Here is a 27550-nt window from a genome sequence, read left to right on the forward strand (position 1 = left end):
TGATGAAAACTTGTGAGATGTCACAAAGTCTATGTTTTTAAATTTAAGGCCTTATGGGACTATATTATACAGATATTTCTTCATGTCATATCAAAGGACATAGCCTATGAACTTTAATGCCTCTACTTTATTGAATTGTCTTAAATATTGAGGCAGTACTCTGCACACTGTGGGTGCTCAATAGTTGCTTTGATGAACTTTCAACATTAAAACAAGTCTTAATTATTTAGAAATTATAGTCACACCTGAGAAATAACTGATTCCCTTTTGTAGATAAGGTAAAAGCCTTTATGCAAGGTTTTCTGAGTTGAACTGCAGATTTATGCTAAGTGATTTAACTGGGAATATAGATATCTTTGGTTTAATGCTTCAAAATGCTTGGCTCAGTGCAAAATGTAGACATCTTATAAAACAATGTTGGGTGATAAACAGACAGTGATCCTCACCTAGCAATAAACTAACATCTACGTAGTAAGTTCATAGAAACTCTTGGTGGAATTTTAGTCACATAACCACCAACTATGATTTTCCTACATTGTATTATACATACATTTGGGGAAATGATATACATAGACATGCTTTATTACTACCGTTAGCAGGACTGGAACAGTATATCAACTTTTATTCTGGTGGTCCTTTTATTAGCTTCTTACCACTTGATCAGCTGATATCACTAATAATAAATTTATTTTTACCAACTAGAGTTTGCAAGTCCTGTCCTGAGACTATAATATTTCAAAAAACAGTCTAAGCTTTAGGGAAAAAACCAATTACAGAAAAGGCATTAAAAATGCCAAGCACCGGGCAGAAGCAATTCTGGATCAGTTTAAAAAAGTGATTGATGAAACCCTAATCCAAGCTGAAGGAACAGTTTCACGACAAGCTGTGACCATTCCACACACTTCATTAGCTGCCATAATTAGCCTGGTGTTTCAATTTGTTAGAACTGGTGGGGACAATTTTCCTCAGAATGCAAACATCAAAAAGCAGGGTCCCTCAGACTTCAGAAGAGGCTGATGAGAGGCTTTTCTAGTCTCTGTTAACTAAAAGATTAATTATTGCTGATGGGAGGCTGTGCCGTGATTGCCACTCTGTCTATGTGCATTACTTTTAGCATTAGAAGAAAGATATGGTTGACACCACACCACTCAATCAAGTAGCTTCACATTAGAGCACAAAGTCGGTTTTAATATCCAGGGTATTTTTGATTGATTTTTCTTCCTGTTCTCTGGGTCCAAGACTCACACCTATTTATTTATATCAGAATTTGAAAATAGCCTCTAAAATATTGAAAATTTTGGTTAATGTAGTTTGTCTCAAGTCATGCCCCCTTTTTCGAACCACAGATCAGCTCAAGAAGTGGCTTCATATAGTTCTACAATTGTACAGTGACAACTTCTAAGCTTTATAAATTATAAATTTATAAATTGTTTATAAATTCTCTACGACTGCACGTGTTTTAACCAACGTATTTTGTTGTTGTTGTTGTTTAGTCACTATGTTGTGTCCGGCTCTTTTGCGGCTCCATGGACTGTGGTCCACTAGGCTTCTCTGTCCTTGGGATTGCCGAGGCAAGAGTATTGGAGTGGCTGCATTTCCTAACCGACTTATAAAGCCATGTTAATTTTACCTATCTTTATAAATAGAGCACCATAATCTTATTCCTGGTTTAAAGAAATATACTGATTTCCCACAAAATAAACTCATGAAATCAAATTAAAAGAGTGGTAGGAACAGGACTACTACTTCATTTATGCAGAACAAAAGTGACTTCTTTTGGTTCTTTGGCCATGGGCAAAGCTGATCCTGAGTCGAGTCTATACCTACACTGTCATTAAAAACTTCGCCAAAGCCTTAGTTTAATCCCGTGGCTTTATTATTTAATTATTTATAATAAGATAAATTGATGCTTTTGAACTGTGGTTTGGAGAAGACTCTTGAGAGTCCCTTGGACTGCAAGGAGATCCAACCAGTCAATCTTAAAGGAAATCAGTCCTGAATATTCATTGGAAGGACTGATGTTGAAGTTGAAACCAATACTGTGGGCACCTGATGTGAAGAACTGACTCATTGGAAAAGACCCTGATGCTGGGAAAGATTGAAGGCAGGAGGAGAAAGGGATGACAGAGGATGAGATGGTTGGATGGCATCACTGATTCAATGGATATGAGTTTGAGTAAACTCCGGGAGTTGGTGATGGACAGGGAGGGTTGGCGTGCTGTAGTCCATGGGGTTGCAAAGAATCGGACATGACTGAGCGACTGAACTGAACTGAATTATATGTAAAAACCCCAAATTTCCACTTCATGTACCTTTTCTTTTAGATTCACTTCTTAGACCTAAAATGAGTGAACTGGGAGGAGTAATTCAGTAGTTTAGTGGAGTGTGGAGGAAGCAACTAACGCCAAAGAACCTAGTGGTATTTTCAAATCCACTACATTGTAGTGAAAAAATTTTAAAGTGAAAAAGCACAACAACATGAGATAATAATGCTTGCCTGAGCTTCCAAAACCAAATTCTCCACAGGTTCCATTAAAACGAAGCTCCTTGTTAGACTAAGTATTTGCTTAGCTATGTCTTTAGACCTGCACGTCCAGTAGAAATACAATGTGGGCCATGCATGTCATTTTACTTTTCTAGTAGCCATATTAGAAATAGTAACAAGATATAGGTGAAATTAATTATATGGAAATAAAACATTTAAGCTATGCCTAAACAGTATAACTGTCATTAATATAAAAATATGAATATTTTACTTTTTTTGTACTACATCTTTGAAACCCAGGGTCTTTGAGACTTATGGAACATCTCAAATCAGAGAAGCTACATTTCAAGTGCTCAACAGCTACACAGCTATCATACTGAACAATGCAAATTTACAGCTTGGGGGGCTTGCTTTCTCAGAGAGTAGTTCTGTTCTTTAGTGAACAGAGCAATTCTGGAGTTCTATGGAATTACACACACGACACGTAGATCTATATGAACAGAAGCAATAGCAGCTGAATCAATTCTTTACAGTGAAGAGTAAAAGTCCTTCTAACTTAATAAATGCACACTGCTGAAATGCGTATAGATGACAAGAATTCTAACAATCAGTGAAGATAATGTAAGACTTAAGAAATCAACAGGCCACGTGCATGACAAGAAACCCAGAACAGACACACACAAGGCCATAAAGATAATGCCCATTACTTGTGTAGGGATGTTTGACTACAATAAGATCCACACTGGAATGAGAGCTGAAATTCTGCCAGCATGCATCAGTATGGGTATACTTGTTATTAACACACTTTAGAAGTGCTTTCACTGTGTTCATATCTGTTAGTAAATGGTTATGAACCCAAGCACTACCTCAAAGATTCTTCAAAATCCAGCAGTTAAATAGTTACTATATGCCCCAGCAGGAAGTCACAGGATTATTGTCCATTTTGATTGTTGAATGTCTGTGAAGTATAGCTAGGAAATAAATTCATTATTACTCATGCCTATAATACATACACAATTAGCTAAGCATATTGAGCACAATTATTTATCCAGTAAATCTGTGCCTAATTTAGCCATATTGTTGTTTTTGATCTTCTGATCAAATTGCTTTTTAAAAAATTTTTAATTGGAGGGAAATTGCTTCTCTTTAAAACCTCAGAAAACATGCTCAGAAACAAAATATCTAAATTTAGTAGCTCTAAACAGTCACAAAAGCCATAAAGAAACTAATCTCAGTCGAGTCTGCCAAGCCATTTGCTACTCAAAAACTATTACAAAGATTATTTCTTTTTGGGTATTGCAGTGTGGAGAAGTTTTTACTTCCATAATTCTAAATCTCTATTATTTAGACTTGATTTAATTTTTAAACAGTGGAGGATATACCCAAAATAACACCTGTAGTTATACATAATATTCAAAATTGTGTTGAAGCATTCATCTTAATATTGTACCATAAAGAGACAGAGTCTTGAGGTTTAGATTATAAAACAGCACAGTAAATCAACAACGTCTAGAGTAGTGAAGTTGTCACCATTAAAAACATGAAGTAAATACAGCTGAGCATTTCTGCCATTTGTGAAAGTACTTCAGAGAATGGGACTCTTTGTCACAAAACTGGCTTGATTTGAGAAGTTAGAAATTAACTAAGCTGTTATTGGCTCCATCCAAAGACTTTGCCTGGAATCATCTCCTAATGCACACATGAAACCACATAGTACAGGGGAGAAATCATGTAGCATGAGAATAAGTGCTGTTTATTTACAACTTAGAACATAAGGATGAAAGAACATAAGGATAAAAGAAAAGAAATACTTCATCCTCTCCCAAATAGTTGATATTTTCTAACAAATCACAGAGTAAACCACCGAGGCAATACTTCCTTTGCCTGACCCAAGCTATTTCTGAGAGCAATCAACTAATAAAGCTCATCTAGTATGTTCCTACTGACATAATGACAGAAAATTTTCTATTCTGTGAGTCCTTTTCAGAAACCAGGGAGACTGCTTCCTGTCTTCAAGAAGATTAACATTTCTTTTGTTGAGCATAACTTCAATTGGAAGGAAAATCTAAAACTTCATGACTAGGTACTGTATCTGCAATCTTTGGAAACATATCTGATTTTACTGTATGATGAAAAGAGCTCCATGTATCACCTCGATCACTTCCTACATGAGCATGAATTACTACCAAAGATGCTACCTCCAAATCTAGAAATGGACGCATCTATACTCCTTTTCAGTAGTCAGCTTCAGAGAATTTTCATGAGAAAATGCAAACAGGATAGAAAATAAAGTGTCTTGAAGATAAGGAGTCAACTTTAAGTAGATGCTTCCAAATATCTGAGATAAATAGGAAGCCCTGGTTACAGCAATATGATAAGGAATATAGTAGGTTTGTAATTACTTAGGTAATTGAATTATTATTACTATTCAACACACTACTGCCATAGTATGCTGGAAAGTGCTGGAAAATCATGGCTTCTTTAGAACAAGCCCTTTCTCTGGAAAATAAGATTAAAGGAAGATAATTATGCCTACTCTCTAATTCCAGATGAAGTACTTTTGCACGCTGAAGTGGAAAATGACAATTTATTTCTGTATAGGGAGAAATCTCTGAATACCCATGAACAATACAAATTTCTGTTGAAGTTCACATCTGCTTCAGTGTCCCTAAAATGACACATGGATCCATGGCTTTGGGTTGTCACAGAGTATGTCAATAAGGCAGACTCTAAAACATGGAACCTCAATGGTTGAAGGACAAAGGAGTTGAAATGATATGAGTTCAATCTCTAGAATCTCTATAGAGTCTTAGAAAGCTTTCATATTCTTTTACTTCAACCTTTGTTCTCTGACAGAGCAAATTATTAGCATTCTGATTCCATTTGATACATATACCTAGGTAAATTATTTTTAACATTTGTTGCCATTAAAACAAAAAGTTTAAATCAAATTAACTTCAAACATAAAAGCACTGCCATACTAAAAGTCTACCCTAACATTTCAATGTTTTAACTCAAGTATTAAAAATATAGTAGTGTTTCTATTGAAATTTACTTCTATAAAATTTCATTTCTTTACTTGAAAATTTTGTGTTCATTTCCACATTTTTATAAGATACACATTTGAGAGTAATAGTTGTAAACAAAACTTTAGTTTCACTTATTCTGTGAAGGAAATTAGTTTTCAATGAAACAAAATGATGGCATGCAAGTGTTGTGTACACCGTATATTTGTACTTTCTTCTGGAGAGAAGGTCTAGAGCTTCAATTAGATTCTCTGGAGTCAGAGATCAAAGAGGGTACCAATATTAGTTTGAAGCCTTAACACCATTTCTGAATAATGCAGGAGTCTCCAGAATTAAACTAAAAACCTGCTTTGCTACTCTATATTTTATTTATTTTTTATAGAAACATGGTTGACATGCAGTATTATGTTAGTTTCAGATGTACTACATAGCAATTTGACATTTGGATAAATTATTAAATAATCACTGTGATAAGTCTACTAACCACTTGTCCCCATAAAAAGTTACTACAATATTACTGAGCATATTTCTTATGATACATTATGTCCCTGTGGCTTATTTATTTTATAACTGGAGGTTTTTGTTTCTTAATCCCCTTCACCTGTTTTGCCCTGGATCAATATGGCAGTTTTATTTTTGATTTTTTGAATTAAAAACAAATTTCAATAGTGATTGCACCAATTTACAAGCCCACTAGGGTTCTCTTTTCTCCAAGTTCTCACCAACACTTGTTATTTGTTATTCTGTTGATGACAGTCATTCTGCCAGGTGTGAGGTGCTATCTCAGTGTGATTTTAATTTTCAAGTCATTTCCCTGATGATTAGTGAGCATCTCATGTGTCTGTTGGCCATCTATATGTTCTCTTTGGAAAAATATCTATTCGGGTCCTTTGCCCATTTTTAAATCAGATTGTTCTTCTGATGTTGAGTTGTATGCATTCTTTATATATTTTGGATACTAATCCCTTACCGGATATACCATTTGCAAGTATCTTCTCCCATTCAGTCGGCTGTCTTTTTGTTTGGTTGATAATTTCCTTCACTGTGCAAAAACTTTTTTAATTTGATGTAGTGCCATTTGCTTACCTTTTCATTTGTTTCCTTTGTTTGAGGAAACAGATCCAAAAAATATGGCTAAGATTGTACAAAAAGTATACATTAAAAGGATCATATGCCATGCTCAGGTAGGATTTATCCCAGGGATGCATGGATGATTCAGTATTCACAATTCAATCAATGTGACACATCACATCAACAAATTGAAGAATAAAAATCATATGATATCAAAAGAAGTGCCTTTATTCAACATAAGCCATAGCAATCAGAGAAGAAAAAGAAATAAAGGAAACCCAAATTAGAAAGAAAGAAGTAAAACTTTCACTGTTTTTAGGTGACATGATACTACATACAGAAAATTATGAAAATGCTACCAAAATACTAATAGAACTAATAAATGAATTCAATAACGTTTCATAACACAAAATTAATAAACAGAAATCTTGCATTTCTATACAATAATAACAAACTTTCAGAGAAATTAAGAAAATAATTCCACTTACAATTACATGAAAAAGTATAAAATATTGAGAATAAATCTACCAAAATGGTAAGAAACTTGCACTCTGAAAACTATAATACACTGATAAAAGATATTGAAATCAACGCAAACAAGTGGAAAGATATACTGTGCTCATGGACTGGAAGAATTATTATTGTTCAAATGGTCACACTACCCAAAGTAATTGACAGATTCAGGGCAATCTCCACCAAAATACCAAAGGCATTTTTCAAAGAGCTAGAACAAATAATTTAAAAATTTGCATGGAAACACAAAAGACCCTGAGTAGCCAAAGCAATCTTGAGAAAGAACAAAACTGGAGGTATCACACTTCATGACTTCTATACTGAAAGCTACAGTAATCAGAACAGTGTATTACTGTCACAAAAGGAGACATATGGATATGGAGAACAGAGAACTCACAAATCAGCCATGCTCATATGGTAAATTAATCTATGACAAAGAAAAAAAGAATATGCAATGGGGAAAAGATAGCCTCTTCAATAAATGGTATAGGCAAATTGAACAACTACATGTGAAAGAATAGCACTTGTATCTCACACCATATACAAAAATACAAAATGGATTAAAGAGTTAGACGTAAGACCAAAAACAAAAAGACCAAAAACATAAAATTCCACTCTATATTTTAAATCAAACTTCCCACATAAAATAAGTACATGAAATGAGATCAGCAAAATTATTTCTTACAAATGGAAATAAAACCAAATGATTCAGTGGGAAAAAGATAGTGACTTGACTTACATTAGTCATCTTTGGAGTGTAGGTAACCAGGACTTGAGCACAAATGGCCAAGTCAACAATCAGGTAACATACACTTGTAATGAATGGGTTCTTTGCCTTGGTTACTCTTGTTAATTCTACTTCCGTAGAGAAAACCATCATAGCATAGAACATCATTATATGTAAGTTTCAATACAAGAGAGCTGGTTCTTCATTTATTTCCCTTTCCCATCTCATCTAATGATGCCTTTCCTGAATGTGGGTATGTGTTCATAGTTGTGAAGAAAAGAACTAGTGAACTCAGCAGGGCAAAGACAAACCTTGAGTACCTGCTGCAGACATACTTCAGTTAACGTGTTCTTAAGGTAGCTAACTCTTTGACTATAACTTTAAAAATAAATAAGTAAACAAAGCAAAATAAAAACAAATATACTGTCATCCCCTATGGTTCACAATATATGATAATGATGAAAATAGTTATCTACCTACCAGAATTTAAACATGTAGAAATTTTGTTTATACATATATAAAACATAGGAGATATTTGAAAAAGAGCACCTTTCTTTGTTTTCTAATAATAGATTTTACTAGGGCAGCATTTTAAGTTGTACTGTGCCCTACAATACAAAAAAGCTTTCTGGAAAGTGCACTTTATTTTTATGTTAGCATATCATCAAAAATAAACCCTTCAATCTACCACTGATTATTTTAATGCTACTAAGTCATACATTTATATGAATATAGTAGTTGTATTCTGAGATGATTTTCTTCATAGAACACCAAATACTTAACATTTGATATCTGAAAATATTCCAATCTGAAAAATTCATGCAACTACAGATCCTTTGTTATTTGGGGCATTTACATCTATTATAGATCAGTAACACAAGAGTTAGAAAGTTGAAGCATGGGAAATGTTATCAGTAATGTTTGGGGATAAAAAGCAAAAGTATATATGTGTTAGCTACCAAAATATCTGATATATTTTCTCAACATCTTTTTCTGGGGTATTTTTAGAATTTTTCTTTTGAAATTTAAGTAATACATGCCGTGAATATGGAAACTTACTTTCAAAACCAAGTATGCTATTAGTACTAGAAAGCATATTCATGCTTGCAGATTAGATTGCTTCCACCCTCACACAATATTTATTTGGTATCAAAACATAAATGACTTATTTCTGAATTCAATTAGAAAAACAATATGCAGTGTCTTAAGAATCAAGGCAAAGCTTCAAAGAAGTACAACTTCAAGTACTTTCTTTTAAAAAATAGAATTCTGAAAAAAAATACTTCAAATTTTTCATGGTTTATAGGCTTTCACAATATAAATGAGTTTCTATGGAGTATGCTGACAAAATGGAAGTAATTTTCTTAACATAATATATACATGACATAAAGTGAAGGAAAAATGTATACCGTTAATGCTAGTGCTCCTCATTATTTCTATAAGAATGCCAACATGATATTAGGTTAGTGAGCTACAAAGAGATTTGCACAGACACCCTTCCAATCCAGTCTTCTCATGACAAATAATTAGACAAATAACAAAAACACATTCAGAAATAATATATAATAAAACAAATAAAACACTAACTACATACACAGAAATTGTTTTTATTTACCATAAGGAAGTTTTGGACTAGGATGTAATTTTTATATCATGGCTTAATTCTTAAAATACCAAACTTGCCAGTCATACATAACTTCACTTGGGAGAGGCAATGTCATTGGGGAAAATCTTTCCTAAGGAAGAGAGAGAGAAAACTAGGAAGTCTTCCCATTATTTGGCAAAAGTTGAGTGACTGCCTGGGTGAAAGGAATTTAAAAGAAAACAGGTGTCAGGGAGAAGATGAAGAGTTCTGCACTAGCTATAAGTGTGAGTTCTCTTTGGATAAGCAGAGAAAACAACTGAAAAATACAGCAGCAGGTTTTTTTCCTCTAATGCTGCTTACAGACAAGTTACATGATTAAATGAGGAAGGTAGAGAGAGCAAGCCATTTATAATACAACAGACAAATGACAATGCATTGATAGTTAAACAGCATAACAAGTACCATCTAATTTTCTCTTTAAAATCCATTTATTCTTCAAAACCCTAGATCATCATCAAGGAACTACATTTTCCAATTGAGGAATTACAGAGGAGGAAAATCAGGTTTTATTAAATATTCCAATTTTTGTGAGCAAAATCTTTGCAAATAGCTCTTGGAATAGATATAATAAAAAAGTTAGGGTCAACACTTGTATCTTTACAACTATAATGTGAAATATTTTCACTACTTTTGTACCTTAGAGTCTTTCATTGATATTCTTAGTCAGTTGCTACACAGATTATCAAGTTATCACTTTTTAGTCATCTGAAATTTCAGTTGTTAATATGTTAACATGCTAACAGATGTAAAATTTTCCCTAATAGTTTACAACCTTATCATAACCACCTAAAAAGTTAACTCACAAATTAATCCAGAGTTAATGATGCAAGTATCAATTTGGCACTTCTATAATAGAATTCACAAACTGTAGCCTTCTCAAAAGCAGTCTGGGACTATGGTTTCCAGCATCTTGTTAGGATAAATATGAATGTTTAAATAATTCCATGAAGAATGCTTTTAGGAGAAAATATATTGCATTTAGGTGTAATTTGGAAAATATGCAGTTAAGGATGTTAACAGAAATTAAATCCACAACAATAATTTTCACAATGGAACAATTTCTTCAAATGAATTCTTAAGCAGGAAATCTAGTCTGTGAAATCCATGAGTAGAGTTCCATGCATTCCTTGGCACACATTACATTAGTAATATATTGTGATAAGGAAACACATAATTAAGAGAAGTATTTGACTTCTCCTTTATTTTTGTGGTATGTGTTGCTGTTGGTTCCCTTTGCCGTTTTATAAGACTTAAAGACATTTTTTAAGCACCAACTTGTAAATTTATCAAAAATTTTTTCAAAATACTATTTTATAGTGACATAAAGTCAATTCAAAGATACAAAAGAATATAAACTGTTATCTGTAAGTTTAAAATCATCTTGATGGCAAGCTTTCACATATTTGTCTTAGTGTAACACAAGTTAGATGTTTGATATACTTAAACTTCAATATTTAATTTGTATAATATTAAAACATGTAGTATAGGAAGTGAATTTAAATTAATAAAAACAATTTAATCTTTTAATTATCTAGGACTCAGTCAATTTATTAATGTTAGTTTACTATTACTTTCTTCTCTTGGGATTCCCTGGTAGCTCAGCTGGTAAAGAATCCACCCACAATGCAGGAGATGCCGGCTTGATTCCTCGGTCGGGAAGATCCCCTGGAGAAGGAAATGGCTACCCACTCCAGTATTCTGGCCAGGAGAATTCCATGGACTGTACAGAGTCAGACACAACTGAAGCAACTTTCACTTTCTTTCCTTAGCTAATTTTTATTGGAGTATAGTTGCTTTACAATGTTGTGTTAGTTGCTGCTGCTGCTGCTGCTAAGTCACTTCCGTTGTGTCCGACTCTGTGCGACCCCATAGATGGCAGCCCACCAGGCTCCCCCATCCCTGGGATTCTCCAGGCAAGAACACCGGAGTGGGTTGCCATTTCCTTCTCCAATGCATGAAAGTGAAAAGTGAAAGTGAAGTCGCTCAGTCGTGTCCGACTCTTCGGGACCCCATGGACTGCAGCCCACCAGGCTCCTCCGTCCACGGGGTTTTCCAGGCAAGAGTACTGGAGTGGGGTGCCATTGCCTTCTCCATGTTTCTACCGTACAGCAAAGTGACTCAGCGGTACATACATCCCCTCTTTTTTGGATTTCCTCCCCGTTTCAGGCAGCACAGAGCCCTGAGCAGAGCTCCCTGAGCGCTGATACTATCCCTGAGCTGTTGGATAGCGTCTTACCCACAGCAGCACTTCTTTCAAAACTGGAGATAATCCCTTGAAACCCTGCTACTGCTTTATCAACTAAGTTGATGTCACATTCTATTGATACATTCTTAGTCATTTCAATAATTCTACATACCACCTTCATCAGTAGTTCTTATCTCAAGAAACCACTTTCTTTACTCAGCCCTTAGAGGAAACTCCTTATTCATTCAAGTTTAATCATGAGATGGCAGCAATTTAGTCTTCAGGCTCCACTTCTAAGGCTAGTTCTCTTGCTACCTGAAGTGACTTCCTCCACTGAAGTCTTGAACCCCTCAAAGGTATCCACAAGAGCTGGAATCAATTTTTTCCATACTCCTGTTAATGTTGATATTCAATCTTCTTCCCATGAGTCACAAATGTTCTTAATGGCTCCTAGAATGATGAATCCTTTTCAGAATGTTTTCAATTGACATTGCCCAGATCCATCAGAGGATTCACTATCTATGGCAGTGATAGCCATACAAAATGTATTTCCTAAATAATAAAACTTGAAAGTCAAAATTACTTAGTTCATGGGCTGCAGAATGAATGTTGTGTTAGCAGGCATGAAAATGATATTAATCTCATTGTACATTTCTGTCAGATCTTTTATATGACCAGGTATGTTGTCAATGAGCAGTAATTCTTTTTTCAATATACTGTTAACATTTATTTCTCATCACCCCATGGAATAGAGTCACAACATGGAAACTTCTTGGGGGCTCCTCTGTGTTGACCATGTCATATTTCAGCCAAGAAAAGTTCAAGTAGTTTGGTTTCTGATCCCCCTGTATAACCACCCTCAAGTCGCCATTGCCAATTAAACCCCTTCCAACTACTACAAAACAATAAGACTTTTTTCAAAATAAAATCACTACTGATTTTCAAAAAAAAATTCCACCATTGGATATGAAAAGAACATTACCAGGATTTGATTTTCTTTCTCAATGGATAAATTTATGATCATATGAGGTAGGAAAAACTACTTTTAATAAATCCTCTGGTTATTAGAGTTTGGGTGACATACAAAGGGATGAGTAAAGTATGTCTCTATGTTTCAATGAGCAGCAATATTTTGAAAGGAAATTTTTTTTCTGAGCAGTAGGCCTCAAGAGTGGGCTTAAACTACTCAATAAACAACCCTGTAAACTGATGTGCTGTCAACCAGGCTTTGCTGTTCCATTTACAGAGCACAGGCCTGGTGGACTTAGCACTCTTAATGGTCCTAGGATTTTCAGACTGATAAACGAGCACTGGCTTCAACTCAGCTACCGACTGCATTAGCTCCTAACAAGACAGTCTACCTGACCTTTGAAACTCTGAAACAGGCACTGACTTCTCCTCTCAAGCTATGAAAGTCCTTGATGGCATTTTCTTCCACTATAAGCTGTCTTATTTACACTGAAATTTTGTTGCTTAGTGTAGCCATCTTTATTGTTTTAGAGAGATCGTCTTGACAACTTGCTGCAGCTTCTGTTAATACATCATCACTTGGCGGCTTCACCTTGCGCTTTTATGTTATGGACATGGCTTCTTTCTTTAGACTTCATGAACCAATCTCTGCTACCTACAGACTTTCCTTCTGCAGCTTTCTCACCTCTCTCAGCCTTCATAGAACTGAAGAGACTTAGAAGATTGCTCTGGATTAGGCTTTGGCTTAAGGGAATGTTGCGGCAGTTTGATCATCTATCCAGATTAGTAAAACGTTCTCCACACAGGCCATAAGGCTATTTCTATATGAACTAGAGCAGCACTTTTAACTTCTTTCAAGAACGTTTCCTCTGCATTCACAACTTGGCTAACTGGTTCACGAGGCCTAGGTTTCAGCCTATCTTGGCTTTAGACATGCATTCCTCACTAAGCTGAATCATTTCTTGCTTTTGATTTAAAGTGAGAAATGTATGATTCTTCCTTTATAACATTTAGAGACCATTGTAAGGTTATTAATTGACTTGATTTCAATATTTTTGTGTCTCAAGGAATAGGGATGCCAGAGGAGAGGGAGAGAAATAGGGGAATGACCAGTCAGCGGAGCAGTCAGAACATACACAACATTTATCAATTAAGTTCATTGTCTTACATGAGCATTGTTTCTGGTGCCCCAAAGCAATTAAAATAGTGACATCAAAGATCACTCATCATAGAATAACCATAAATATACAGTAACAATAATAATAAAGTTTGAAATATTGTGATATTTACCAAAATGTGACACAGAAACATGAACTGAGCAAATGCTGCTGGAAAAAATGCAGGTGATAAACGCTCAATGAAGGGTTGCCACAAGCCTTCAATCTGTTTTTTAAAAAATGCAATATCCAAGAAGTGAAATGTGGCAAAGTACAATAAAATGAGCTGTGCCTATAGCTTTTACTATAATGTCAATATGTGAAAATAGGGCTAATAATGGTTAAATTTTAAATGATACAGAGTATTAGAGATTTAGAAGATCATTATAACATAACTGGTCAAAATACATTAATGAAATAGGAAATTAAAAAGATCATAAATACAATAACAGCTAAATGTACAGTATTTACTTTGTTGGGTATTCTTCTAAGTAATTAATATGATCTCCTAATTCAGTCATCATAACAGTGTAAGGAAGGTGAAATAGTTCCCCTTTCCAAAGATGGGAAAACTCAGGTACAGGGAATTTAAATAAACTGCTCAAAACCAGGCACATAAGCAGCCATTTGAAACTAGAAAATCTGACACCAGAATAATCTGATAGGACTGGTGTCTTTATTAGAAGAGGGAAGGATACCAACCACAACACTCTCGCTCCATGGATGCACAAAGAAGATGCCATGAGGACTCCATGGGGGAAAAGCCAGCAAGCGAGGCCTCACCAGGAACCAACCCCGAGAGCACTTTGATCTTGGACTTCTAGCCCCCTGGACTGTGAAAAAACAAATACAACCCACCCAGTCTGTGGTATGTTGTTATGGCAACCTGAGCAGACTAACATAGTAACAAAAGTACATATGAAGAACACAAAAGACTGTATGACAAGAGTGTGTTAGAAAATGAATGGGAAAAAAAGAGAGCTTTTCACAATCACAATAAAATATAAGTTTCTTAGGAATAAGTCTAATAATAAACATGTAGAATCCATGTGAGAAAACTACAACTTCTATTGAGAGATGTGTGCTCTTGGAGAAGAAAGTTCAACTTCATTAAAATCAAGGAAATGCTAACTAAAACGTAACATCACACCTATCCAATTGGCAAAAAATTTTAAGGTTGACAATTATAAATAATGGAAGGACTACTGTAATATCGCTGTTGTAAACTAAATCTGAACAGTTATTTGTAAAATATAATCTTATGGAACAAATTTGAAAATGTATTCAATATATATCCTATAGTCAGTAATACCTTTCTCTCATGTGAACCAGGAGATTTATAAAGGAATCGACATAATAATCACATCATGCTTGATTTGAGCAGCTGCAAATAATGCACATTTTTCTGCAATAAAATGGATAAATTGTGCAAACTTGTGTGTGGAATACTTTACAACAGTGGAAAAAAATTAAATGCAAGTAAAGGGCGTCCCTTGTGGCTCAGCTGGTAAAGAATCCGCCTGCAAGGCGGGAGACCTGGGTTTGATCCGTGGGTTGGGAAGATCCCCTGGAGAAGGGAAAGGCTACCCACTCCACTATTCTGGCCTGGAGAATTTCATGGACTGTATAGTCCATGGAGTTGCAAAGAGTCGGACACGACTGAGTGACTGTTACTTTCGCTATACATGGTAAGAGGGCTTACCAGGTGGTGCTAGTGGTAAAGAACCCATCTGCTAATGCAGGGGACATGAGACATGGGTTCGATCCCTGGGTGGAGAAGATTCCCTGGAGGAGGGCATGGCCACCCACTCCAGTATTCTTGCTTGGAGAATCCCACGGACAGGGAAGCCTTCTACAGTCCATAGGGTCACAAAGAATTGGACACGACTGAAGCGACTTAGCTATGCATGCATGCATACACAGTAAGTGTGTGGTATAGAAAGCTGTTTGAAAAATACACGTGATTTGATTTACACATTTATACACATACATTTATATAAAATGCCTAAGATATGCAAAACTAGCTATTGCTTGGGAATACAAATATGTAATAAAAGCATAAAAGCAAAGGAAGTATTTAAAATTCAGGATAGCAGATCTCTCTTGTTGGAAACAGAAAAGACGGAATCATTGAGAGTACCACACAAGACTTCTAAATAACAGGAATGTCCTCTCTCTAAGCCAGGTAAAGATTTCATTAATTTATTATTTTATAAATAATATTCTGGTATTCTGTATCATCTTGACACATAATCAAGATATTTTCAAAAGGTACAGACTATTATGAATAAAATAAGCTATAAAGTTATACTGTACAACACAGGAAAAATAGCCAATATTCTACAATAACTATAAATAGAGCACGACCTTTAAAAATTGTGAGTCACCATGCTGTACACTTGTAACTTATATAATACAGTATATCAACTATACTTCAACTTTAAAAAAAAGCCTTAAAAGCCAAAAAAAATTCAACAGAATAAAACATATATATAATATACAAAAGTTTGGTGCATTAAAGAATAGAGTTAATATAAAAAAGATTCTGCAAAAATTTCACAGCAAATTAAAAGCTAACTAAATGAAGTACATAATAACAGAACCAATCCCCTTTAAAATAATTCCACAGAATTAACCATTTGTTGTTATATCTAGCAAAAATATTTCCAATATTTGAGATAAAGTATCAGTACTTTCAGCAAACTAGAGGTTTCAAGAAGCCTAGGACGTAAAAAATTCTAGATAAAAGATGTTAAGATCTTTTTAATGCATAAGTGACCTGGGGAAAGGTTAAGGGGATTCTTTGGAAGAAAGAACTGACAAGAAAGTGCATTCCAGTGAGCGTGATAGTCAGCTTATGTCACATGGTATATACACATCCATAGAGTTCCACAGTCTGGGCATAATCTGGCACATGGTCAAGAAACAGACATCTGGGCTTTGGGTACAGCAAGAGGTTAGACCAGAGAACACAGTATAAAATCCAGCACTCCAAAAAAAAAAAAAAATCCAGCACTCCTGAAAAATAATATTTTCAGTAGATGAAGTAGAAAAAGATAAAAGATCCTTTTAGGAAGACTTGGAGCATATATAACCATCTCACCGTTGGATCTGAGTTGAGTGGAAAAAAGTAAATAATTAAGTTCAGGAAGCACATTGAGATTAAAACTTTCAGAAAGAAAATATGTAGGCAAGCTGCAAAACCTCTAGCTGTCAAACAAAGATGGTGCCCTCCAGCATAGGGTACAGCTGCACATCTAGGGCAAGCATCTTACCCGGGGTGATGCAAACTTACAGACCTCAGAAGGAAACGTTTGCCATAGTCTCTCTTGGGCTGTACAGTTATTAATCTAATGGAGCAATCTCTCAATCTCGGACTTTACTGCAGTCACAAAATAACGTTTTTTAAAAAAATAGTTTACCATGGTTCTTATAAAAATGTGTTACGTTTGCTCATCACTCAAAGGTAATGTTTTAGACTCAAACACAAACTGAGTACTTAGAGGATGTTGTTGTTTAATTGCTAAGTCACGTTTGGCTCTTTGCGACGCCATGGACTGTAGCCTGACAGGCTCCTCTATTCATGGAATTTTCCAGGCAAGAATACTAGATTGGGTTGCCATGCCATCCTCCAGAGGATCTTCCCGACCCAGGGACTGAACCCGCATCTCCTTCATTGGCAGGCAGATTCTTTACCGCTGAGTCACCAGGGAAGCCCGCTTAGGTTAATAATTATAGACTAATATGGCCAGTTCTAATCTACTGAAAATCTTGGAAACATCACTGCACATATTAATATCATATTCATTCACGAGTTAAAATTAAAATCAGAAACTCTTGAACTCATTTTTAAAACTATAATTGAAAATTTCCACACAATGTAACAAACCTATCTGAAACAAAAATTGATGAAAAAGCCAAGGAAGTGTAAATTTATACATCTCAACACAACACATCCAAACTCTTCTATAGGTTAAACACTATTTTTCAATATAGTATAACACAATAGTGGTTCTGTCCTAAAGGCATAATAAACTAGAGTATATGCACAAATGTATGCATATTCACATGCATAAGACTGCATAATAAAAAACTGTATAAGCTTATATTTTCCCTGATGGTTGCTGACCTCTGGATTTCAGGTACAAGGATAATCAGAGGGAGAACGCTGAAGAACTTCAGTCCCAGATATATCGTCAGAGAGACAGAAAAAGCACTTAAACTGAATATTTGATTACTGAAGACCATCCTCCTAAGCAAGATATTTTCCCTCAATTACACTTAATTATTTAATTGTTTACATTTACTAATGAAACGAAACAAACAAAATAAACAACTGTCGGGGGCTGTTTTCAGCGGACACATCATCATCCATCAGCGTGTACAGAAAGATTCTTAAAATTATATGAAGCTGGTCTGTTTAAAGAGAAAGGCATATTTTATCCCAATCAATGCATAAGAGTAAAATTATCCATAACTGAGGCATGTTTCTCTGATGTACAGTTCAGCTGTAATGATCCCCACACACTGCTCTTGCACATCAATTATGATAATCATAATCACGGTCGTTGAGCTGGGTGTTCATTATTATCAGGATGCTGGTGACAGCAGATTCAATCACCGGGTGCCATGGGCAAGCAGTCACAGTCCCACCCAAGTTTCTGCAGACAGCGACGTGCCACATTAAATCTATGATGTGTTCCACATCCCACTCCATCCCAAACGCCGTCGACGGTAAAGGTCAACTTTATGTTCTGTGCAATATGCTTAGGCTCTCTAAATTAATTCTTTGGAGTACTAGATATTTTTATGCTTTGTAGCTTATAAAATTCTGTTTAGGACCAAAATGCATGTGAAAATAGCACAAAAGGGCTGCTCCACTGCTGTAATTCACCTATAATAAGGCATAGGAGGAGAAGCTCTGTCAACATGAACCATCTTAAAAGTCTCCTCTTGAATTTTGCAAATAAGGGAAAACATGAAGTGGTTCTATTATAGTCAGTTGTCCAAAATGCATATGAAACTCATTCTTATTCAGATAAAGGGCTGAGATTATCATTTCTGCTTCAGTAAATATGAACATGTGTGGATGTTTTGACAATCAAAAGAATGTTTTTAGTAGACAATTTTTTCTTGGCCAACTCTTTTAGACCTTGTCAGATAGATGAAATTAATAGTGACTGATAGATTGTCCTTATTTAATTTCATTTCTCTTTTTGATATTGAGATCAGCACAACAAAGAATTTATAAATACAAAGTCTTTAGGTGAACTTAAGAAAAGTTTGACCATTTAAGACACAGACCTAGAATCTAACAATTAACTTGGAGCATTGTACAGTTAGATAAAAGAAATATGAGTAAATTATATGATATGTATACATCATTATTGCTTTCCATAAATTCAAAAAATTATATACATATTATTTTTCATTATTGATTTTCATACTATCAGGAAAAATTATATTATTAGCTCTTAATCTGCTGACTTTGTGATGTCTTTATATACTGTTATATATACATGTCAAAAGCATTAAAATAAAACAAAAATATTAAATACTATTTATTAACTGATTTAATGTGAATTTGATTAGAGAAAGAAAACATTTTACTTTTCTCTCAATGTATACCTTTTATCATAGTTGTATAACAAATGGCCTGACAGTTACAACGTCCATGCTTAAAGAAAACAAAAGAAAAAAATTCTCCAGCAGACAAACTTAAAACATGATGCAAAGGGTGGAGAACAGGAACCAAATATATTTGTTTCTTAACTTCCGTAAATCTAATGCATTCAACTAAATCTGATGTATATGGAAATGTTTGTAAATAGTCCATCTTTCAATAGAAGCAGCATAAAACTACACAGGTCTTTTCCCTCTCCAACATTTTGAACTCAACAACTCGCTAAAACTATCCTTCATCTACTAATAATGAATAAGTTGTGGTCTCATGCCTCCAAAGTCAATAAACATAGTTTTATACAAAATAAAGAAAAATTAGCAGGCTTTTACTCATTTATTGGGTACAAGTTCACCCAGATCACTGAGCAGCAAGTCAAAACATAAAATATTTTCATAGAAACAATAGAATGGCTACCCTGTACCTTGTAGAATCTATTGGCTACACAGGAATAATTTGTCAATCTAATAAGGTTATTTTAAGAGATCAGAGGAAGTGGGAGAGAAGGAAATGAGGAATAAAATTAAATTTGCATTTAATATCTTTCTATGTGATTCTGTGCAAGTGGATTAATGATTTATTAAGACATAAGGAATCGCTACACTTTCTTAGTTTTCAGGATCTCCAAGAACGATTATTTGTCATTAACTTTTCAAGTATGTATACTTTCTAAAAGTATATAAAGACAACAATGATTCCTCCAAAAGAACAAAATAAACTTTTTGTTAGTGATGATCCAAGAGTCTCTATAATTTGGTTAATCTAGTTAGATGAATGCATAGCCTTGGAATATGTCAAACATATAAATAAACCTATGGCATAAAACCCAAAAGAACCATATTATTTTAGGAAAGAAACACTGGTGCAAGGATCTGTCTTATACTGAAATAGCTTAGTGTCCTAAGGTAAGTCATTTACATATTAAAGAAATGAAATGAGAATTTCCTTGAATTAAATAGGATGGTGATGACTTAACAGCAAAAAATAAAATTCACGTCAAATAGAAAAATGAGATGTAGATCACATTATGTACATTTAAAATACAAAATCAAAAGGTTTAAAATCATATGTACCCTATATTCTGAATGGCTGCATATTAGGTAAAAAGCAAATGTCTAGTGTAGTCTTGCTGTGGATTTTTATGTAATAATGTTGTTATCAACTTCCAGGTTTGTCAGTCAGTGGACCAGACTGTACTCATTGCACATATTCCTTACGCCATGGAATTACTGTTTAGTGTTCTAGAATACCATTTAGAAAAACAAAACAAAAAAAGACTTAGTAGCTACAGAAGAAAATGGGACTTCCCAAGGAATCCAAGCATGAGTTCCCTCTGACAATGCCATTATTTGCAATGTCTTTAAAAAAGAACTTTTCTTAGAATTTGGTAAAGAAAGGTCTAATTTCCCTTAAAGGTCTAACATGTTTCTTTCACTTGAGCAGTGAGGAGGCCTCTGCAACTTTTGTTCTCTGCATCTTAGACACCAACAGGTCGTATTTCCTAAGTCTCTGACCACCATAGTCACGAGCACCCATGCTCAGTTGCTCGGTCATGTCAGACTCTTTGCAACTCCCTGGGCTGCAGCCCGCCAGCTGCTTTATCCACGGGATTCTCCAGGCAAGTATATGGGAGTGGGTTGCCACGCCCTCCTCCCAGTCCCCCTTTGTGTTGTGGGCATAGGTGCTCTTCTCATCAAAGATTGTTTCCCCTTGTTTAAATTTCTAGAATGTGACCTATGTTGCATTTGCCACTTGATAAGGTGCCTTCAGGGTCTTCCCTGGTGGCTCAGCAGTAAAGAATCCACCTGCAATGCAGGATACATGGGTTCGATCCCTGGATTGGGAAGATCCCCTGGAGAAGGGCATGGCACCCCACTCCAGTATTCTTGCCTGGAGAATTCCGTGGACAGAAGAGCCTGGCGGGCTATAGTTCATAGGGTCGCAAAGAGTCAGACACAACTGAAGCAACTTAGCACGCATGCACACAAGCAAGGAGTCTTAAATCTTTTGGGTAGGAGACTGTGTGTAAATGAATAAATCCTCCTTGACAGACTACCCATAGAAACAATAGGCCTGGTAGTGTATGGAACTCAGTATCTCTTAAGCCCTTTCCAGAATATAATTTCCTGCTCCACTTTACCTGTATAATTTTGATATGAGTAAGTTTGAGTTTCTAACTGCTAGACAATATGTTTAAAACCTAGTAAGAACTTTCCTTGTTACCTCCTATTGTGTAAGACATGTAGGAAGGTGTTTTCCCATTTTAGAAATTTTTATTTAAGTGCTAGCAACTATAATTCTGGAATCCAAAAGTAAATATTTATCTGCTTTTTCCTTTTCTATGTCATATATATAGATAGGATATCACATATATCTCCCCTTCCTTCCTTTCTTCCTTCCTCCCTCCTACCCTCCCCTTCTTCCCTTTTCCCTTCCTTTCTTCTTCTTTCTTTCCTACATACCTATCCACATATACATGAAGGTTGAAAGAAAACAAAGAAGCACTGATCTCCATGCCTGAGAGTTAGCTTAACTCTGTCCCACAGATTCAGACTTGACCCTAACTGGCTTTGCCAAAGCTAATGACCACAGCGTGGCTGAACCATAAAACACAAGAACACAACAGCAACAAAAAAATCCACAATACTTAAACCTCTTACTGACACAGTAAGCTGCACTATCTTCCTATAAAATAGCTAAAAATAATTCTGTAGCCATGAAGGTGTTAGTTGTAATGACAGTATATTTGCTATAATCAGTGTCCCTTTTTAGCCTTTTAAAAGAAACACTATTTTTCTTTTTAATGTTGCATCAACTCACCTTGTTACAGATCCATCTCTTAGGATTTTCATCTCGGAAATGTTGAGTTCCATAAGCATCAGGACCATATTTGCTTGATAAATGCATTGTTGGGACGTATTTTTTGTTTTTATGGTAGGAAGAAAATGGCAAAAACCTGAAAGAACATTCAGGTAATAGTCTTAATTTGATTTGTAGAGACATTTGACTAAAAAAAAAGAATTTCAAGAAGTCATAAATTATAGGGAAATAACACATGGCTTGGAATCAGAACACCAGGTCTTCACTTCAATCTTGGCCACTGACTATCTCTGTTACTAACTTCTATGAATCTTCATTTCTTATTCCACAAATGGAGATACTAAAATTTTACAGAATTTTGTGGGTCTCAAATATTTGCTAACTAGAGAAAATGTTAATTAATTAATTAATTGTGCCAAGTAACTCAAAACTCATCACATAAGTAAAAATGCCCTTAATAAGATGGTATTCCCCAAATGTAAAGGATGGCTGCCATTGGCAACTCTCATTGAAATGGGCTTTCTTCAACTCTTAACTTACCCAAATAATAAAGGCATTCCTGGTACAGAGTATGGACAAAGAAGCTTTTGAGTCAGTCAGACCCATATTTGCATCTTAGCTTTGCCCCTGCTACCTGTGTTCCCTCATGCTACAGAGTAATTGGAAGGAAAATATTAGTCACTCAGTCACATCTGACTGTTTGAGAATCCATGAACTGCAGCCCACCAGGCTCTTCTATCTATGGGATTTTTTTTCCAGGAAAGAATATGGAGTGGGTCATCACTTGCTTCTTCAGGGGATCTTCCTGACCCAGGGATCAAACCCAGGTCTCCTGCATTGCAGGCAGATTCTTTACCATCTGTGAGTGATGGTGAACAATTTAATATACACAAAACTTGGTGCTGAAAACAGTAAGTGTTCAATAAATAATGCTATTGCAAAAGTAGAAGTAGCTTATTGTGACAGCTCTCAGTATCATCACCACTACCATCATTATCACCATTATCATTATTACTTTTAATGTTATTTTGATCAACATAAAAATGAAAATTTTAAACTCTCACAAAACATCTAAGATTGTGATACATTTATAGTGTAACCTGATAAATTGTTTAATCCCTCATCAAAACCTTCTGAAATAAGAGTAGAGGGATTTTTTTTTAAGTTATAAATTCATAGGAAAGAGGACAAAAGAGAAAAAACAGAAGAAGAAAATGCTAACAAGTTTTTGGCAGGTGGAATGCAGATAGAAAAGTCGAGTTCCAAAAGAGGAAGAGACCAAAGAGAAATTATGCCATTAGTCCTGCAGGATCCTGGAAGATTCTGGAAGTTACTGCAATGAGTGAGAGTGAAGAATAAAGCTGAAAACAGATGAGAAACCTATGCAAACCCCCAGGTTTCTCTGCCAGTTCATATATTCATAAAAAGAGTGTATTCTCAGAAATATTATATCAGAAAGCTCTGGGCTCTGGGAAGCAGGCCAGAGTGAGGCACCAAATGGAATCTATGAATTCTAATTCAAAGGTTACTCACTAAACTCTTCCCTTGCTCATCTTGAAGTTACCTGGCAGCTTGACTAATAGATATCAGAAGACTAATTGTTTCTTCTCAAAAGATACCGAGAGTTCCCAGGGCAACAACTTCAAATATCAACATTTGGAAGTTTCTTAATTAAAAGGTCATATCCCAGGGTCTATCAGTCAAATAAGCCACTCTCACACACAAATACACTTTTTAATCTGATGGTTAGGGTTTCCTTTTTAATATGAATTTAAGAATGGATTGTCATTTGGGGAAACTACCAAGATGGAGGACTTCCCTAGTGGCTCAGATGGTAAAGAATCTGCCTGCAATGCAAGAGACTGGGGTTCAATCCCCAGGTTGGGAAGATCCCTTGGAGAAGGGAGTGGCTACCCATTCCATTATTCTTGCCTGGAGAATTCCATGGTTTAATTAGGCATTGGCTCACACAGTAAAGAATCTGCCTGCCAGTGCGGGAGAACTGGGTTTGATCTCTGAGTTGGGAAGATCCCCTGGAGAAGGGAATAGAAACCCACTCCAGTATTCTTGCCTAGTAAATTCCACAGACAGAGGATCCTAGTGGGCTATAGTCCATGGGGTCACAAAGAATCAGACACAACTGAGCAACTAACACCAAGATGGAAGAAAAACTCATATCTAAATATAAGAGATAACCTAGAAGGAACATATAATATAGGGAAGAGGAGTAAACATCAGAAAATTTTAATTAATATAATCAAAGGAGACATGCTATCAATAATAATGGAGCTAGATCCTGTTTTAAATACAAGAAACTTTTAGAGGGAAAAAAGCAAGCTCTGGGAAGTAAGTATTTAATTCACAACTAAATTAAATATTCTGCCAAGAAAAATACTTTGAAATTCAGACACAGAAAAAATGAAATTGAGGTTAAACAAATTTTGGGGCAGATGCTGATATTTTCACATATATTATTTAATTAAGACAAGGAAAGGGCCTTTTTAAAATTCCAATTCAACTGAAATTTCTCCCATTATATTCATGAATTTGTTTAAAAAATAATAAGCTTAGGAAATGTGTTATTTCATCAAGTTTCATACCTCTGTACAACTTCTTTTTAATGTTTATTAAGAAATTCCTTTTAAATATTTTTCCTAAGAAAATACCCTCTACATCTATTTAAGATAAAAAATAAACAGAACACAGAGCTTTGAATGTACAAAATTACACAAGCATGTATTATAGATGCCCTTGGGAAAAGGGCTCTCATGTAAGACAGATTATGGTCCTTCCAGTGCTAATTTGCACATGGGATGGACAACACTCACACACAAAATTAATGTGGCCCCAATGTCCCTTAGTATACAGAGGGGGTGCTGTGAGCCGGCTGCTACACTTACACTTTTTATCACTTCTGAATTGCATTTTAATAGTACATTTTTCTTTTGTGTCTGGGCAAAATTTGCTTTCTCAAGGGACAGGATGGCTGAAAAGATAAGGCTGAAAGACTAGGTATTTCCCTGCACATGAATTAATTTTAATTCCATTGAGCCATAATGTTTCATTAGAGAAACATGTAGTGCATACTAAGTGCACATGTGTATGTGTATATCTGTATATATAATGAAACTATTTAGATTTATTTTATAAATAATATTTAAAAATCTATCTTCAAATTCAGAAGAAATTATTTAAGTCTCAGATAGATTGCTCTATAAAAGTACAAACAGCCATGCAAACCCTAAAAAAACACAACAACCCTAAAAATAAATTGAGCTTTCAATCAAAAGTTTAGACAATGATCAATTTTACTTTTAAAATGGTATCTTTTAACAGTTATAAATATATAATCAGATGTGCTTTATTCTTGCACAGAGTACTTTTCAATTAACTGAACATTATATTAAAGAAGAAGGTGTTATGGGTTTGCCTATTAATTTTTATAATTTCCTCAAAGACACAGATCTGGCAGAAATTCTTAAATTCAATGTGGGGATACAGTGGTATATACAAATAAGTCATTACTTGAGTGTCTGCAGAGTTAGAAAAGAATTGGTAGAGGTCTCAGGAAGCAAAAATTAAAATTAATCAACATATACAAAATATATGGAAGTGAGTTAGAGAATGAAAACGGATTCTGAAGAAACTGAAAGAGGCTCAGCGTAACTAGAAAATTGAGTTCTTTATGAAGGAAGCAAAGGAGATCATGAACAGCTTTATAGCAGAGATGACTATAGAGGCCCTAGGAGACTATGTATAGAAATATATTACAGATCTTTATAAATTGTGAAACATTTTTCTCCATATATATTGATTGCCCAAAAGAGTAGTTATCCAAGTCATGATGAACCCTGACTTAGGTAAATCATTTCAAACTGGGCATGGAGATAATGATTCATAGATAGCGAGACACATAGCTAGGGAACAAGTCTCAAATACCTGTTCAGGTTTCAAACATGTCCTAGAGAAGCCTTCTCTCTGTTAAAGGGCTATTAATGAAACATATGTATTAAGCTCAAAGCAGGATTAAGGGTACTTTATTACAAGTTAGGAATTTGACTCTAGATAACAATAAATTCTCCAATGAGTTAAGATCACAATAAATTCTCCACTGAGTTATGCAAAGCATGTGAATTAAGTCTGTTTGCCTGGGCTAGAGGCAGGAAAAAAGAGCCAACTAGACCAAATTTGAATGCAGAATTTGAATGCAGAGTTCCAAAGAATAGCAAGGAGAGATAAGAAAGCCTTCCTTGGTGATCAATGCAAAGAAACAGAGAAAAATAATAGAATGGGAAAGACTAGAGATCTCGTCAAGAAAATTAGAGATATTAAGGGAATACTTCATACAAAGATGGGCACAATAAAGGACAGAAACAGTATGTACCTAACAGAAGCAGAAGATACTAAGTAAAGGAGGCAAGAATACACAGACGAACTGTACAAAAAAGATCTCAATGACCCAGATAACCATGATGGTGTGATCACTCAACTAGAGCCAGATATCCTGGAATGCGAAGTCAAGTGGGCCTTAGGAAGCCTCACTATGAACTGAGCTAGTGGAGGTGATCGAATTCCAGCTGCGCGATTTCAAATCCTAAAAAATGATGCTGTGAAAGTGCTGTACTCAATATGCCAGCAAATTTGGAAAACTCAGCATTGGCCACAGGACTGGAAAAGGTCAGTTTTCATTCCAATCCCAAAGAAAGGCAATGCCAAAGAATGTTCAAACTACTGCACAATTGCACTCATCTCACATGCTAGCAAAGCAATGTTCAAAATTCTCCAAGCCAGGCTTCAACAGTATGTGAACTGAGAACTTCCAGATGTTCAAGCTGGATTTAGAAAAAGAAGAGAAACCAGAGATCAAATAGCCAACATCTGTTGGATCATCGAAAAAGCAAGAGAGTTCCAGAAAAACATCTACTTCTGCTTTATTGACTATGCCAAAGCCTTTCACTGTGTGGATCACAACAAACTGTAGAAAATTCTTCAAGAAATAGAAACACCTGACCTGCCTCCTGAGAAATCTGTATGCAGGTCAAGAAGCAGCAGTTAGAACCAGACATGAAACAATGGACTAGTTCCAAAATGGGAAAGGAGTATGTCAAGGTTGTATATTGTCACCCTGCTAATTTAACTTATATACAGAGTACATCATGTGAAATGCCGGGGTGGATGAAGCATAAGCTGAAATCAAGATTGCCGGGAGAAATATCAACAACCTCAGATACTCAGATGACACTACTCTTATGGCAGAAAGCAAAGAAGAATG

The 27550-nt window shown here is 35.3% G+C and overlaps 1 protein-coding gene across 6 annotated transcripts in view; it reads right to left on the reverse strand.

Moving 5' to 3' along the window:
• The window catches only part of SPATA17 (spermatogenesis associated 17), a 241485-nt gene that overhangs the window by 41222 nt on the left and 172713 nt on the right, over positions 1–27550 (reverse strand). For 5 of the 6 annotated variants that reach the window (XM_043486168.1, XM_043486169.1, XM_043486170.1 and 2 more), the window contains one exon: positions 22279–22414. In XM_043486168.1, coding sequence (XP_043342103.1) covers positions 22279–22414 — 136 coding nt within the window. Of the gene's footprint in view, positions 1–22278; positions 22415–27550 lie in introns of those variants that run through there. The other variant, XM_043486171.1, reaches the window with a different exon arrangement.

The sequence above is a fragment of the Cervus canadensis genome, chromosome 13, assembly GCF_019320065.1.
Source record: "Cervus canadensis isolate Bull #8, Minnesota chromosome 13, ASM1932006v1, whole genome shotgun sequence".
Lineage (NCBI taxonomy): Eukaryota > Metazoa > Chordata > Mammalia > Artiodactyla > Cervidae > Cervus > Cervus canadensis.